We start from the raw sequence: 16,443 nt of genomic DNA, 5'->3' as shown, positions 1-16,443 counted from the left end.
TCGAAGAGTTGACTCATTGGAAAATACCCTAATGCTGGGAGGAATTGGGGGCACGAGGAGAAGGGGACAACAGAAGATGAGATGGCTGGATAGCATCACCAACTCGATGGACATGAGTTTGGGTAAACTCCAGGAGTTGGTGATGGACAGGGAGGCCTGGTGTGCTGCGATTCATGGGGTCGCAAAGAGTGACACAACTGAGCGACTGAACTGAACTGACTGATATTCCCAACTGTCCCCTCCTTAGGGAAGGGAGGAGCCTGCAAGCCTCAGCTGCTTCCAGGATACAGATGATCATCCCTGAAGGCTTGCCTTTGGAATCAGGGAGAGGAGAATATTTCTGCACCAGGTAATTAGGGGTTAACAGAATGAGTGAGGAAGCGCATACACAAATTATTAACATCTAAGATTAGTGCCCTCCCACCCCCACAGTCACCCTCCACTCCAGGTTCCTAGCCACTCCTTTTAGCTACTGACTGACACTGTCAATGACCTTTCTGTTAATTCAACAAACATTTACCAAAGTCTTACATGGCTAAGTGCCCTAAGTAGACTAGGCCAGAATGCACTTATGTAAAGATGTTAATAGGGTGGGAGTTTCTGGTTCCTAAGCCTGCCTGGGAATGAGTCTGGAGATAGGTTGTTTGGGGAGGAAGAGCCCAGTGCATTCACTCTTTTATTTTAAAAAATATTTAATTTATTTATCTGCCTGCGTTGAGTCTTAGCTGTGGCACACGGGATCTTGTGCCTCACGCAGATCTTTCGTCGCAGCACACGGACTCTCTCTACATGCAGAGTGAAGACTCCAGAGCGCATGGGCTTCAGTACTTGCAGTGCCTGGGCTTAGTTGCTCCCAGGCATGTGGGATCTTCCTGGACTAGGGATCAAACCTGTATCTCCTGCACTGCAAGGTGGATTCTTAACCATGGGACCACCAGATCATGCATTCATTCTATGATCCTCGCTTGTAAAGAAAGCCCTGGGGAAGTGGATTCTCCTACTATACTGCCTCTCAATTCAGCTCCTAATATACCGCAGATTCCTTTCCAGAGACCAGATAAGCATTCTTTTCTCCCCCACCCTCACCGCCCTCTCGCTGCCCCATAATCCTCTTTCCTCCCTTCTACCGATATGATGCTGTACTTTATTATATAGTATTATTTGAGTAGTTATCAGAACAGCTCAAAAATTCATGAGGATAATACAAGAGAATCATAGTATACATAGCAATAGGCCCATACCGGAAGTCTCTTACCAGTCTCATGATGCCAGTGACATTCTTAGCTGTAAGAGGGAGGGGAATGAAGAGGAAGAATTTCTATTCAGTTGACCCCCTCATTCCTGTTTCTGCCAAAATACCAAAAAAAATAGTGCCTATTTGGTCCCCATAAATTTTGGAGGTATCTTGAATGCCTCCCCATTTAATGTCAATAGAGCAGAATAATAGTGACAAAGGAGGAGTTATTCTGAACTTTCATTGAAAAAGGCAAGCACAGAAAGTCTGCCTTGGAGATTTTAGATTTTTTTTTTTGCAGCACCATTCAACTTGTGGGATCTTAGTTCTCTGTCCAGGAATCAGACCCATGCCCCTTGTGTTGGAAGCACAGAGTCTTAACCAGTGGACTGCTAGGGAAGCCCCAGAGTTTAGATTTGATGAGTGTGCACCCACTGGAGTTAAGTCTGCGGATCTGATGACTACGCCATAAGGTGGAAGAGTAGAGGAAGCTGAGACAGTGACAACCTCAAGACAATGCAAATAATCTGAAATGAGAAAAAGGACAGCTTGCTGAGGTCCAAGGCCCTCCAAAAGCAAGTCATCAAGTGACAACAGGAACGACACAGACACTTCCTCTGCAACATGGGACTAGGTAGGACACCACCCCCTTCATATCAGAGGGGCTCCAGGCAGTGAATCGTAGATAATCAGTTAGTTGACAGTGCCCAAGAACCTCCTGTCCATTAAGCACAGGAGACGGTAGAATTAGAAAGGGTTGGCAGTAGAACTGTGCTTTGAGAATGAGCATGTATATCTTGACTCCTTACTCCTGGTGACCGCTTCTCAGACCAGTGAACCCACTTGAATGTATACTACTTCTGGAAGAGATATTCATAAATTCCTGTCTCCTTTATAAGGTGCAATAGTTTTTGCAAAAGGTTTTGTGTAGGATGCTTCTATTGTGTATCTAATATGTACATATATGCATATGTCTCAATATGGTATATGTCTATATTTTATATATGTGTGTATATCTATTACAAAATCAAGTTGACTTTTTTAATGAGTGGCTGGTGACTGAGCTAAAGGCTATAAAATGATAGGGCTCTAGTCAAGTCAGATTATTTACAGTAGCAATTTACCTGAAACCTTTGGAATGACATGATGAATTGCCACGACTTATAAAACATGAGGCTCTTGGCAGCTTGACTCCAGACAAAATTAACCAAGCCAGCAGTCATTAAAAATTCAATAAAATGGAACTTCATCTTAGTGCCATGACCAGAGTTAAAACATAGCCAAGCCACCAAGACCTTATGGGTTTAACACCACCCAATAGAGCTGTGGGCTTAAAGCTCCCAAACCTGATACTTAAAAAATAATTCATTAGACAAGTCCTGCAGACAATGTGACAGGTAAGGATACAGTCCTGAGAAAGAAAAACAGGATCCTTGCCTGTTTTTTCAAGTTTACAGTCACAAAAGCTGTGAGTGATAGGCTTTCTTTGGGAAAGCAAGTTACTTTTCAAACGTTGCGCTTCTGTTGGTGTAAGGGCCAAGGAGTAGATGAAATTAACCTCAGTGAAGCCTTGTTGAGATTTTTGAAACCCTGGCACCAAGTATTTGTTTAGGAAGTTCTTTTATCCACTAGGTGTTCCCAGGTGGCACTGGTGGTAAAGAACCTGCCTGCCAACACAGGTTAGACATAAGAGATGTCATTTCGATTCCCTGGGTCAGGAAGATCCCCTGGAGAAGGAAATGGCATTCACTCCAGTTTTCTTGCCTGAAGAATTCCATGGACAGAGGAGCCTGGCAGTTTACAGTCCATAGGGTCACAGAGTTGGACACGACTGAAGTGACTTAGCACAGCACTACCATCCTACCCAGTAGCACAGATATGACTTGTTAAATGATCCCAATAGTAACCATCCAAGGAACTCCTTGGAATCCTCTATTAGCTCCTTACAGGCTTCCCAGGTGGTTCAGTGGTAAAGAATTTTGTCAATACAGGAGATGTGGATTTGATCCCTGGGTTGGGAAGATCCCCTGGAGAAGGAAATGGCAACCACTCCAGTGTTCTTGCCTGGGAAGTCCCTTGGACAGAGGAGCCTGGCGGGCTGCAGTCCATGGGTTCATAAGAGTAGGACACAAGTTAGTGACTAAACAGTAATAATTCTTCTGTTAGCTTGTCTTGTCATTCAGCTCCTATCCAATCACCGACAGGATGAAATTCATCCTTTTGTGAATACTGGCCTGTCTCTTTAAAGCTGAAGGCTTGACCGTCAGTCTCCATTTAATCTATCACTGATAAAGTTATCAAGTAACCTAGTGTCTGCTAAATGAGCTATAAGAAAACACCTTAGAAATACAAAGGGATTGCACTGTGACATGTAGGCCAAAGCTAACTCTACCTAAGAGGGTGGAGAAGGAAATATACTGATTGTTTCCACCTAGATCCTGATGACTTTAATTTAGAATTCCTTTTCTGTCCTTTTGAGAATTGGTTTCAGTGAGCACAAAAACAGCATGCTTGGCTTATTTACTCGATGTAGTGCTGTACAGAATATGCCAACCCTCCCACTGCTCCCGAGAATCGTTGAGGGGGTGTGTGTTGGGGGGTGACCCAGGGAAGGGAAACTGACTTTGGCTGGGGAGAGGGAAACAGTTTCAGTTGAAATAATTTATCAGCAAAACCTGGAAAATGCCGAGAGCAAGAGGGCACTCTTAATAATCATGCTACAACATGGTGCCGACTGGGGCCACACCCAGCAAACAAATAGGTAAAGATCATCCTACTTTGAAAATTGTGTCAGGACCTAACCTTCCAAAGGCTTCCTTCATAGCTCAGTTGGTTAAGAAGCCACCTGCAATGCAGGAGACCCCGGCTTAATTCCTGGATCGGGAAGATCCACTGAACGGATAGGCTACCCACTCCAGTATTCTTAGGCTTCCCTTGTGGCTCAGTTGGTAAAGAATCCACCAGCAGTGCAGGAGACCTGGGTTCAATCCCTGGGTTGGGAAGATCCCCTGGAGAAGGGAAAGGCTACCCACTCCAGTATTCTGGCCTGGAGAATTCCATGGACTGTATAGTCCATGGGGTTGCAGAGTCAGACATGACTGAGCGAACCTTCTAAAACAAGAAAAAACAATGTCTCGATTACATTAGACTAGTGTGATACACACTTGCCCAAAGAAAAGTCATGTCTAAATCTGCTGTTAACAGGCTGTAGCTACCTCCAAACTGATAGAGGACACCATCTTTTTAAAAGGTAATTACTATTGCCTACAGTACCTGGCACCTTACAAAGTGAAACTGTTGGATGAGTGTTTTTGCTGGAGGTGTGTGCACCAGAGGATGGAGCTCCTACCCAGCTTGATATGGAAATAAACTCAGGTAGGAAGAAGTTGTGGAGAAGGCAATGGCACCCCACTCCAGTACTCTTGCCTGGAGAATCCCATAGACAGAAGAGCCTGGTAGGCTGCAGTCCATGGGGTCGCTGGGAGTCAGCTGAGTGACTTCACTTTCACGCATTGGAGAAGAAAATGGCAACCCACTCCCATGTTCTTGCCTGGAGAATCCCAGGGATGGGGGAGCCTGGTGGACTGCCATCTATGGGGTCGCACAGTTAAGACATGACTGAAGCGACTCAGCAGCAGCAGCAGGAAGAAGTTGAAAAATTTCCAGGGAAAGGGACAAAGAGCAGAGGCACACAGGTGTCTCCAGAGCCTTTGGGGGCATCGTGCACAGCTCACTAGTGCAGGGGAAAGCGTATCAAGGCGTATCTGGGGCTGGCTCACCCTCAGAGCTAGGTCAGCCTCAGGTTTTGACCAGCATAGCAACGTGGTCAATATTTAGATGACCCACTGGCAGCTGGGCAGAAGACGAAATGGAGTAGGGACGGAGACCAGCTGCAAGCAGACAAGGCGGCAATAAAATCAAAACGTTGATAGTGTGATAGGCCAAAGGCAAGCTCTGGAGCGCAGGGAGCGCAGGGTTGGGGTGTGTACACTACTGCAAACTTTTAGGGCCTGGAGAGGCCTTAACCCAGACACCCCAGATTCCCAAAGCATAGGATGGGCCTGGTTGGCAATAAGCCTCAGGAAAGATTCTTGAATTCCAAAAACAGGTATACCTGAACTTACTTTGCCTCTTTAAAAAAACACAAAACACACAACTCCCTTTTTGGTAGTAAAAGGGAAATGAAGTGGCACATAGGGACTTAAAAGAATCACAAGAGTCAGAAGAGATCTTATAAATCAACCTAACATTTATAAGAGCCGCTCTGGGCAGTTAACACAGTTTGCTTACAATGAAGAGTTATCTAACTCTGAACATACTGTACATTGGCAATTAGAAATTGTCATGGTAAGAAAAAAACCACTGCCCACTTTCCGCAACCAACACAAAACAGCCAGAAACAGTAAGGAAAATGTAAGGACAGAGGTGGGGTTTGTTTTTATTATAAAAGAAAAAAAAATAGTAACTCCTTAGGAATCTTAACAAAGGAAGGGAATATTTCGCTCAGAGAACAGACACCAAGATACAAAATTACAACTGTTTGCACTCCAGACTTGTCCCAGCTCCTCCAGAGCAGAGATGGGGAGGAGACAGCCGAAGCAAACAAGCAATTCTGTAAAACAAAGACTTAGAAACCCTACAAATATGATTAAAATCTAAAATTCTGTTTTGCTTTAAAAAAAAAAATTTTTTTAATATTATCAAAAGGCCTGCTTTAGTGACATGCTAGTCCCACCGGAAAAATAACCCCAAAACCCCCTTGTCAGTAACATGCTCAAGTTGACCAGCCAACTCATATTTCCAAACCCCTGTGTGTACAAGTACATGTGTGTCTTTTAAACCGGGGCTCAGGTGATGGCTACTGCTATCATGGGCTGCTACCTGTTAACCAACCAATGTCAGCCTCCCCAGAAGGGCGAGCAGGGCAGAGAGACGCCCTGAAGTGTAGTGAGGGAATAACAGCCCCAAAGAGCCAACTTTTCCAGCATAGCCTCCCCCATCCCCACACCCACTCAAAAGGAGATCCTTATTTCTAACCAGACTACTTGTCTCAAATTTGGGTTCCCCGTAACCAGAATGGCTTTTTCTCCCTAAAGAGAAAACACACATTTATCTGCACACCCATATATATAATTTTTTTGTTTTTACATTTAAATATAAAAATACTACTCTGCTTTGTGTTATATATGGAGGACCACACAATGAGAACTTTTTCTTTTAAGGTAGGCCTATCCATCCATTTATGCGGAGACTGTCAGGGTGTCGAGCCCCAGGCAAGGGAAGCACCACACCAGGAGATCTAGGGCGTTTTCCTACCTGACTTCCCACCCTTCCTTCCCCCCTAATTCTCACTTTTGATAGGAAGTTGGTTACAACCTTTTAAGTAATGGAACTTCCCACCAAGAAGGGAAATCCTAACCTAACCACAGAATCCAGCACCCCTGTCCCCTGCTCAGTAACCACTCAGAAAAAGTCCTCCCCATCCCTTCACAATGACTGAGCTCTCTGTCCAATAGGCAAAGCTCTCCAGAAAAACACACCTGATTAAATGGAAGCAGTAGTTATGTTTCCCCGCCCCCCTCCCAACTAATGCACTAGAAAGCTTCAGTGATAGGAAAAAGAAAAGGGCAGGGGTAGTTAGGTGGTTGTGAAGTGATTAAGAACTTGACCCCTTCAATCCTGACCAAAGAAAGCAAGAGAGATTAACTGGGTATGAGGAATTAAAAAAAAAAAAGACCTTGATATTCCATCCCTTGAGTTATAGCTATTATGACACTGAGAGGGGCGAGAGTGGGAGTAAGATGGAGAATTAAGAGGGGTTTTGAGGGCTGCAAGTCTAGTCCACTTAGTTCTTGTACTGGAAGGGCTCGTCGCCGGTTTCGTTCAGAAGACATGTGCGGATGAGGGCTTCCGTCACGGCAAAGGGGTCACAGTTGGCAGATGGGCGACGGTCTTCGAAGTAGCCCTTCTTCTCCTGGCCAACAGTCCGGGGGATGCGGATGCTAGCACCACGGTTGGCCACGCCGGCAGAGAAGTCGTTGATGTTGGAGGTTTCGTGGAATCCAGTTAGGCGCCGGGCGTTGTCCAGGCCCCCCTTGGGATCGTAGGCTCGGATGTGGTACTGGTGCCGCTTGCTTAGTTTCTCAATGGCCTCCTCAATGTACCTGCAAGAAACAGGCAAGATGAGGGTCCCACCTGCCATCAGGAAACCTGCCCTTCAAGGAGCAGGTGTGGATCCAAGAATGGAGTGAGTCATCTACCAAAGACTGTTTTCCAGGTTCCAATTCACCAAAACATGGCCCTAGGAAAAGAAATTCTCCACAAAGGCAGCATCCTGCCTGTAACTGATGTCTCTAGTGTTGGGCAGGCAGTAGATGTCCCAGTGAAACTCTCTCCCACCCACAGGCATTAAGCTCATTCAGAAGTTTGTATTGTTACTAATTTAGTTCTTACTAAAGTTTTTCAAATGCATTCATCTGTGTCAACTTTCCCCATCACCATCCTTGAATACTACTCTTGAAGAGTATTTTGGGGGTACTTTCCAAATAGGAATAAAATGACAGGATCAGAAGACAAGTTTCTGAAGCTGAGTACCAAGAGCTAAAGGCCCCAGCTGGGAAGGCAGCTTACTCATCCTTAATACATCAAATCCCTGGCAGGTATTCTTGCAGAGAGAGTGAAATGGCCCCGGCAAGAGGCGGCACTCACTTCAGACCATTCTCCTCTCGCATGGCCTTGGTGCTAAAGTTGGTGTGGCAGCCGGCACCATTCCAGTTCCCAGGAATGGGCTTAGGATCAAAGGTGGCGATCACTCCGAAGTCTTCACACACACGATGCAAGATGAAACGGGCCACCCAGAGATGATCACCCATGTCAATTCCTTCACAGGGTCCTATCTGGAATTCCCACTGCAGAGAACGAGAAGATGGGCCTTGAAGCAAAACCAGCTGCTTACCCCAACCCAGAAGCTGACACTTGCTCCCTGCTCACCTCTACTCCAAGCCACCTTGAGGGCTTTGGGTTAAAGAGTGGGCACCACAATAACCCTTCTGAGCAACAGCCCCCACATGCCTCTAGGTGGGGCAGGTGGTGGGCTAGAGACCTTTACCTGTGCAGGCATGACCTCGGCGTTCGTGCCCCCGATCTTGATGCCGGCGTACAAGCAGGCCCGGTAGTGAGCCTCCACAATATCCCTGCCGTAGGCCTTGTCCGCTCCCACACCACAGTAGTAGGGACCTGGAGAGGCATCAAGACGGAAGATCAGGAGGCAGGATGTCAAGAAAATTCCTATCTAAGTGAGATGCATGGCCCACAGTCAGAAGTCAGAAAGTTCTCATGCCTTCTCCTGGAACCACCATCCCTGCCGTTACTGGGAGGCAGATGAGTGGTGTGCAGTGGGCTCCTCTGGGTTGACCCGGAGTAGAGCCCATGGTTTCCCTGCAATGTTAACATCTCAACATCCATTATTTGGATTTAGGTAACACATGCGACGAGTTGACTCACTGGAAAAGACTGATGGTGGGAAGGACTGGGGGCGGGAGGAGAAGGGGACAACAGAGGATGAGATGGCTGGATGGCATCACTGACTTGATGGACTAGTTCACTAGTTTGAGTGAACTCCGGGAGTTGGTGACGGACAGGGAGGCCTGGCGTGCTGTGATTCATGGAGTCACAAAGAGTCGGATACGACTGAGCGACTGAACTGAACTGAGCTGAACTGAGCACAGGGGCTAACTCTACAGTATTATTCCAGCCAGTCTCGGGGATGTCCCTCTAGCTATTTGGTCTACAAGGATTCACTCCCGTCTCCAGAAAGACTTCCCTTGGCAATTACGCACTTGGGGAGAAGCAAGATTCACCTCTCACCAAGGGGACTTACCTTGGGGCCCAGGAAAGCCGTTGGAAGGCCAACCAAAGGGGTGCCCATCAGTGCCCATGAGGGTATATTCCTGCTCCATTCCAAACCAGGGGCGCTGGTTGCTCACCATGTCCATTATCCGTTTACAAGTGTGCCTTAAATTGGTCTCTAGGAGAAAGAGTGGACATGCTATTAGAGATATATGGACAAATGCACTGAATCCGTGTTGATGGGAAGTGGTCCTCAGATTCCAGGCACCTGAGATGTTATTTACTGAACTGAGGGTCAATCTTTCTGTGCCCCGATCAGTGTGAGAGGGGGATGATAAGAGAAGCTACGATTATGTATCTGTAGGGAGACTCTCAAAAGGCTTTATTTATAACTAAACTGGGTCACAACAAAGTCACATGGGAGAGGACCCAGAGGACACAGCAAGGGTTCACCTTATCTGCAAGCTGGCCCCCTCCCAAGTACCAAATGTCAGGCACTTGAACCCTCTATTCACAGAAGAACTGCTTCTAGCTGTTAGAACTATTCCTGGTTTCTCAAGCATTTACAGCCAAATCTACAATTTTTATTGAGAGAATCATTTGTCTAGTCTATCAACAGCTTTACATTCCCAGTGAGAAGATACAAAGTGCTAAGTTCTATAGTACTAGCTCATGCCAAAAAAAAAAAAAACCCAACCAACCAAAAAAAAAAAAAGCGACAAGCTCAACCAGGAAAAATTTCTATGCTATAACAGATCTTTATAGATTATTATTGGCTGTTTCACTATGTCCCAGGAACCATTTTCAGACCTCTATGATATGCAAATGATAATACTCTAATGGCAGAAAGCAAAGAGGAACTAAAGAGCCTCTTGATGAGGATGAAAGAGGACAGTGGGAAAAGTATGCTTAAAATTCAATATTAAAAAAATTCAGATCATGGCATTTGGTCCCATCACTTCATGGCAAATAGAAGGGGGAAAAGTACAGTGACAGACTTTATTTTCTTGGGCTCCAAAATCACTGTAGATGGTGACTGCAGCCATGAAATTAAAAGATGCTTGCTCCTTGGAAGGAAAGCTATGACAAACCTAGACAGCGTATTAGAAAGCAGAGATACCACTTTTCTGACAAGTCTATCTGGTCAAAGCTATGGTTTTTCCAGTAGTCATGTACAGATGTGGGAATTGGACCATTAAGAAGTCTGAATGCCGAAGAATTGATGCTTTCAAATTGTGGTGCTGGAGAACTCTTGAAAGTCCCTTGAACTGCAAGGAAATCAACCCTGAATGTTCACTGGAAGGACTGATGCTGAAGCTGAAGCTCCACTACTTTGGCCACCTGATGTAAGGAGTTGACTCATTGGAAAAGACTTTGATGTTGGAAAAGATTGAGGGCAGGAGGAGAAGGGGATAACAGAGGATGAAATGGCTGGATGGCATCACCGACTCAATGGACATGAGTTTGACCAAACTCCAGGAGACAGGGAAGCCTGGTGTGCTGCAGTCCACAGGGTCACAGAGTTAGTGCATCTTCCTAATAACTCTCAGATGGGTATTATAAGTCTCCCTTTTTACAAGTGAGAAAATGAGGCTCAGAGATGGCAGGGAGCCTGCCCAGGGTAGGCAGCAGAGTCAGGAAACCCTGCCTGTCTCCTTCAGAACTCAGGCCTTTCACCACAATTTAATGCCTCCTAAAACAGACTTTTTGGGGGGCTTCCCTTGTGGCTAATGGTAAAGAGTCCATCTGCAATGCGAGAGACCTGGGTTCCATCCCTGGGTTGGGAAGATCACCTGGAGAAGGGAAAGGCTACCCAATCCAGTATTCTGGCCTAGACAATTCCTTGGACTGTATAGTACATGGGGTCGCAAAGAGTTGGACACAACTGAGTGACTTTCACTTTCACTTTCCACTTCAAAACAAAGACAAGTAAAGCTCAAAGTCACTAAGTGACTTGCCAAAAAGTCTCACTAGACAAGTATGGCAAGACTTCATGGAAGTGAGACTCCCGCGGAGTTTAAAAAAGTGAAATGGCAGAAAACTGGGACAAACAGGTCTGCCAGAAAAAAACCAAAGGTGCAGTTATAGCAAACCTCACAGCAAATCTATGTTATCAGTGAACCAAGATGCTCCTGTTTTAGTCAGTAGACAGAGAAAGAAGACAAGCTCTCTGGAACAAAAAGGCAACCAGTATTTGACATACAGTTCTTCTCAATCATTTGCACATAACTCAATCCTCTATAAGCAATTTTATGAGATGGATTTTATTAGTTGCTCCATTTTTTCAAATTTATTTTTTAACTGGTGGATAATTGCTTTACAATATTGTGTTGGTTTCTGCTGTACGACAACATGAATCAGCCATGTGCTGTGCTTAATCACTCAGTCATGTCCGACTCTGCAACCACATGGACTATAGCCTGCCAGGGTCCTCTGTCCATGGGGAGTCTCCAGGCAAGAATACTGGAGTGGGTTGCCGTTTCCTTCTCCAGGGGATCTTCCCGACCCAAGGATCAAACCCAGAATCATACAGCTATACTTAACTATAGCTCTAAGTATACATATAGCACCCTCCCTCTATTCCCCCCCCATTGTAAATGGGGGAAGTGACAAGTACAGGGGACAAAATAACTTGCCCAAGTTCATAGCAAGTAAGTGGCAGATCTACAACTCAAACCCAGCATTCTAACTTTAGAATCCAAGTTCTTAAAATCTACAGGCAGGGAGACTGTGACATGGGGCACTTCTCCAGCAAAGATTTAGAAGAATCCAGTGTGGTTTTCTGCAGCCAACAATGGGAGGATGGACCATACAACCTCTCTCAACAAGGAAGTTCAGGGTGGGGAGAAGAATGTCCAATCCTTCAGACTTCTAAGAGTCAGTTAGAAGTTAGTTGTAACTTCTAACAGCTAGTTCTGGGATAAGCTCATCTTCCCGATTTTGGAATATCCCCCCACTCAACCGACTTTACATTTCACGGATTAGGATTAAGTCTATCCTATACACACCTGCAGGCTTTCGGTTGTACTTGAAGACTTCACAGAACACCAGCTTGTTGGGGTCCTTGCGGAAAGGGTCCCGAAACATGGCAGCAGGGACAAGATACATGTCACTGTTGGAGCCTTCAGACTGAAAAGTACTAGAGCCATCAAAATTCCACTCAGGCAACTCTGATAAAAAGAGAGGGGGGAAATTAAAGTTACAGGCACAAGAACTTTTCAGGGAGGAGTACAGCATCTCACTTACCTTTTTATCTCTAAGGATCTACACTGTCTTGTCCAGAAAGCCATGAGGCGTGACTGCTGCTAATGACAGGCAAACCCTGATGTTTGCAGACTGCCCTACAGTCCTGTCTGAGTTCCAAGTAAGACCATTGCATCACTTTCTTAAAAGAAGTACCAATCACAGAAACAACCTAAGAATAATGTTTCCTCTGTAAATAAGTCTACTGGACACCCAGGAGACAAAGTGGACATTTCTAGTCAGTCATCATTTAAAGTATTGAAATACAGGAGAAATAAAGACTCTCTGATGGGCCATTTCTTTCACTCCCCACCCCGCCCCACACTGTGTAATGGACACCAGTTCATGTGGTGTCCTTATTTTAACAGATAAACAGACACTAGCAGGATGACTTATTCAAGGGTGCTCCCACGCAACTTATCCACACTATGTTTTAAAGGCGAGTTCCCTCATCTCTCTCCAGTTGACTATGAGCTCTCTGAAGGCAGAGACCAGACTTTCATACTTCCAGGGCCTGTGCAATGCCTGTCACATAGCAAGTACACAGTATATGTTTTGTATTACAGCCATTCATTCATTCCCTCAAATGTGAGCATTATCAGAAGAGTAAGCTATCCTAAATCAGGTAAAAGATGATGGACCTCGGTCCCTTTCCTGAAGGAGGGCAGATATGGTTTGTTCTAAACCAAAGAGTAAAAAAAGACAAAGTTGTCCCAATTCACATAATAGCTTCTGTAGGATAAACAATCAGCCAGTTTAAGAATTCTAAAAGGGTATCAACTAAATACAAACGATGGCTAGCTCTACTTAGAGACCACTTTTAGAGTGTTTGCTTTACATCTAGAACCTAAGTGACAGTTCACAAGAGTTTGTATAGCACATCAAACTGGGTTCCTGGGGGTACCTTAGGTCAGACTGAGATGGGATGCCCAAGTCAACAAAGTTCCCAATCCCACTCCCCCCAGACTTCATCTGTTTTCTTTCGATACGCAAGACTCAATTTAAATAAAGGGGTCCATTGTTAATGCTTGGAGGCAGTGTAGGAGCTTAATGTTGACTGAATAAAGTTTGTAAAGTCCTGCCTTAGGAAAGCTTTACATCAGAATAAAGAGGCCAGATCTAGTGGCTTGGTCTCAAGCTGCCACCCACCCCCACGCTACTCCCATCCAACACGTACTCCCAATTCCGCCCAGCCTCTCACCTTCTATACACTTGGGTTCAGAATCCAAGGTTCGGGTCTTGCAGCGCAGTCCTTCTCCAGTACCGTCGATCCAGATGTACATAGCTTGGACTTTCTCGCCCTGAGGTAGGGCCATGTACACCTGCTTGATGCCTTTGTTCAAGTGGGAGCTCGCCGAGGTGGCCATGGTGGAAGGTGTTCTGAGAGAGAAAAAAATAAAATAAGAACACCAACTCCAAACAGATCCTCTGAAGGAATGACGCAATAAGGACAATTAAATCAAGAAGTCACAGTGGAAGTGGTGGCCCCTCCCTTTGGAAGTCACACACTTAAAAGTACATTTATTTAACTTGCTTTCAGGGAGATTAAAGTTTTATACTGAACAAAATTCTCCTTATTAGCTTCCTCAAGCCAGAATCTAAACTTTTGAGCACTAAGTTCTATTTTTGCAGTTTGTCAGAGGTAGAGGAATTGTTTCATTTTTCATACTAAGATACTGGGGGGTTGGGGGGGTGAACCCAAAACATAATACGAAAGTTCAGAAACAGTCTGCAGAACAGACATCTGTCTCCAAGTAAAATCCAGCCACAGAAAGGCTTGGCTGCTATGATCTCTTGGTTAAGTTTTCCCTTTTCCTTACACCCCAGAGGATGCCTCAATAAAAAGTTCTTTTGAAGATTCCTCCACCCTTCCAAATAAACAACCCACCCCACTCCCATTTAGCTGGAAGGATGAAGCCGGGGGCTAGCTAGAAGACTTAAGAGCTGGTAATGTGTACTTTGGTACATTTGATCCAACCTGGATTTTAAGACACACACTGGCCCGACTTCCATCAGTTTGAGGCAAAGTTCTCATTTCAGAGAGTAGACTTAAGTTTGAGAATGACCAGAGAACTTTAATTAAGAAATTCCCACTTCTAAATAAAAAAGATCTGGGGTTACAAAAGCTAAGGCATGCTAAAATCTGCGAGCCACCACCGCAAAACCTCTCAAAGAAGAGACACTGAAGCCACAAAAACAAACCCCAACACAAAGAGGAAACGTTTTACGTCCTCCCTCCCCCACTGATCGCCCAGGGTGGCTGGAGAGAGAACATATTGTTCTCCTCCAATGACTTGGGCAACTTTCTGAAGTACAGTGGCAAAGTTTCTATGGGCAACCGTCCATGTTTGCCCAGCTGAAAACAACTGCTTCTCCCTGCAACAGCCTCACCCTTCCCCTCCGGGAAGAGGAGAAGCTGTCTGTCAAGTTGTGTTAGCAGACAACCTTCGCCGACTCCCTCTAGACTTGGTCAGTCAAATCCCACCCCTTATGCCCGTCGCCCATCCTGCCTTTTAAAAGCCAGTAGGAGCAATCCCAGTCCCTTTCAGCTCCCAGCTATAACCGTCTCTGGCTTTCCTCTTCCACCGGTTACCACCTCCAATTTCAAGTCACACTTTCTCCCTTAAGCCTCGGGGCCTGCTCTTTTCCGTGATGCCAACTCGGTTCCGTGGCAGGTTGGATGCCAACAGCCGCCTGCTCTATCAACTAGTGCCGCCGAGATGCCGAGATTTTACGTGGTGGGGGGGATGGGAGGGCTGGGATTCTGCGGTCCTTAGCGGTTTCTTGCAGCTGCGGTGGGTGCAGGGTCCTGGATCCCTGCTCCTCACTCACCCTAGCCACGTAAAATCAAAGGTATCGATGATGCCCTCCTTGGCCCTTCTCCTTTTGGAGTGGCGTTCGCGCCTCTCGTGGGTCTCCGATTCTCGCTGGTCCACGCACCGGAGCTTTCTGGGCGAGGGGGACGGAGAGGGAGAGGGAGTCGGAGTGCGGTCGGAATCGCACCGGGTGGAGCAGGAATACGAAGGCTCCTGAGTCGACTTGATCTTGACTCGCGGTTTCTCTCCGGCGTTCACCGAGTAGGCGACGAAGCCGAAGCAGTTGGAGGGGGACCCCGAGGCGCGAGATTCCAGGTCGTCTTCATCTTCGTTCGTGTTCTTCGCGGATTTGCGGCCGGGGGAGCATCCCCGCTTCCCGCCCCCAGGGTAGTTGGGAAAATCCACTTTGAGAGCAGCCCTTTCCCCCTGAAACGTCCCGAAAGTCGGCGCCCCGCCCCTTGGGCCCCCGTCTGGATCTCAGGGCGTCGCCGAGGGGGCCATACCCCTCCAAGGCCGGGGCGGGGAGCAGGGGAGCCCGCCGGAGGGACAGCGCGCCGCTGCTGCCCCCGTCCCGCCAGCCAGGCCTCGCCACCCGCCGCGCCCGCCGGCCACGCCGCGCCCCCGGGCTCCCCATTGTTCAGTCACAGGGGCAGACCCCGCGGCGGGAGCGGGCCGCACCACCGACTCTCGGCGCCCGCAGCCGCGGAGGAGGGCGAGGCTCCCGCCGCGGGGGCCGCTCCATCCACCGCGCACGCCACACGGCCGCGCGGGGGGCGCCGGGCCCGGGCAGCGAGAGGGCGCCTCGGCTCGTCCTGCCCAGCGACCTCCAGGGGCGGCGCTTCGGGCCGCCGGCAACTGAAGGAAGATCAAAACAACTCCCCGCCCTCCGCGAAGCCTGGCGCCCCACCATCGGCGACCCAGACCCGCCGGCAGCCGCGGGCGGCGAAAGCCAGCGGGAGGACCCCCCCGCCCCGACCTCCCGCCAGGCCGGGGCGCAGAGTAGGGCCAGGAGGTGGGAAGGGGCCGAAACGGTCGGTCAGGGCGCGGCGGCTCCGGAGGCGGTGGGGCCGGCGCGGCCGGCGCGGCACACTTCCGAGCAAACCCCCACCGCCGCCCTCCTCCCCAGGCCGGCCAGGTGCTTACCTGGGCGCCGAGCAAAGCGGCAGGGCGAGCGGGCGGCGAGAGCGCGGTGAGGAGAGAGGCGAGGAGGACCGGAAAGTGCTGCTTACACAGCCCGCTCTTCTCCCATTCTCGGCTCTGCAGGGCGGCCCGCCGCCCCGCGCGCTTTATCTGCGGCCGGGC

The 16,443-nt window shown here is 47.7% G+C and overlaps 1 protein-coding gene and 1 long non-coding RNA gene across 3 annotated transcripts in view; one reads left to right on the top strand and one right to left on the bottom strand.

Annotated features, from left to right (window-relative positions):
• LOC148775099 (uncharacterized) overlaps positions 1-12,982 on the top strand; it is a 27,981-nt gene extending 14,999 nt beyond the window's left edge. Inside the window, exons 2-3 of the long non-coding RNA XR_016039599.1 lie at positions 248-349; positions 12,344-12,982. This is a non-coding gene — a long non-coding RNA (uncharacterized LOC148775099). The remainder of the gene's footprint in view (positions 1-247; positions 350-12,343) is intronic.
• On the bottom strand, positions 5,464-16,443 carry GLUL (glutamate-ammonia ligase). 2 transcript variants are annotated; one of them, XM_055419134.2, is made up of 7 exons: positions 16,285-16,443; positions 13,527-13,705; positions 12,091-12,252; positions 9,114-9,260; positions 8,343-8,470; positions 7,943-8,142; positions 5,464-7,398 (listed from the first exon to the last, which is right to left on the bottom strand). In XM_055419134.2, exons 2-7 carry the CDS (start codon positions 13,690-13,692, stop codon positions 7,080-7,082), a joined length of 1,122 nt encoding a protein of 373 aa, XP_055275109.1. In that variant the 5' UTR covers positions 13,693-13,705; positions 16,285-16,443; the 3' UTR covers positions 5,464-7,079. The 2 variants fall into 2 exon arrangements, with proteins under 2 accessions (XP_055275109.1, XP_055275110.1); XM_055419135.2 differs by lacking the exon at positions 16,285-16,443 and adding an exon at positions 15,158-15,181.

This window comes from Moschus berezovskii, chromosome 17 (assembly GCF_049115385.1).
Source record: "Moschus berezovskii isolate FMDL1 chromosome 17, NW_MosBer_1.0, whole genome shotgun sequence".
NCBI lineage: Eukaryota > Metazoa > Chordata > Mammalia > Artiodactyla > Moschidae > Moschus > Moschus berezovskii.
This window is presented reverse-complemented; position numbering and strand designations above follow the sequence as displayed.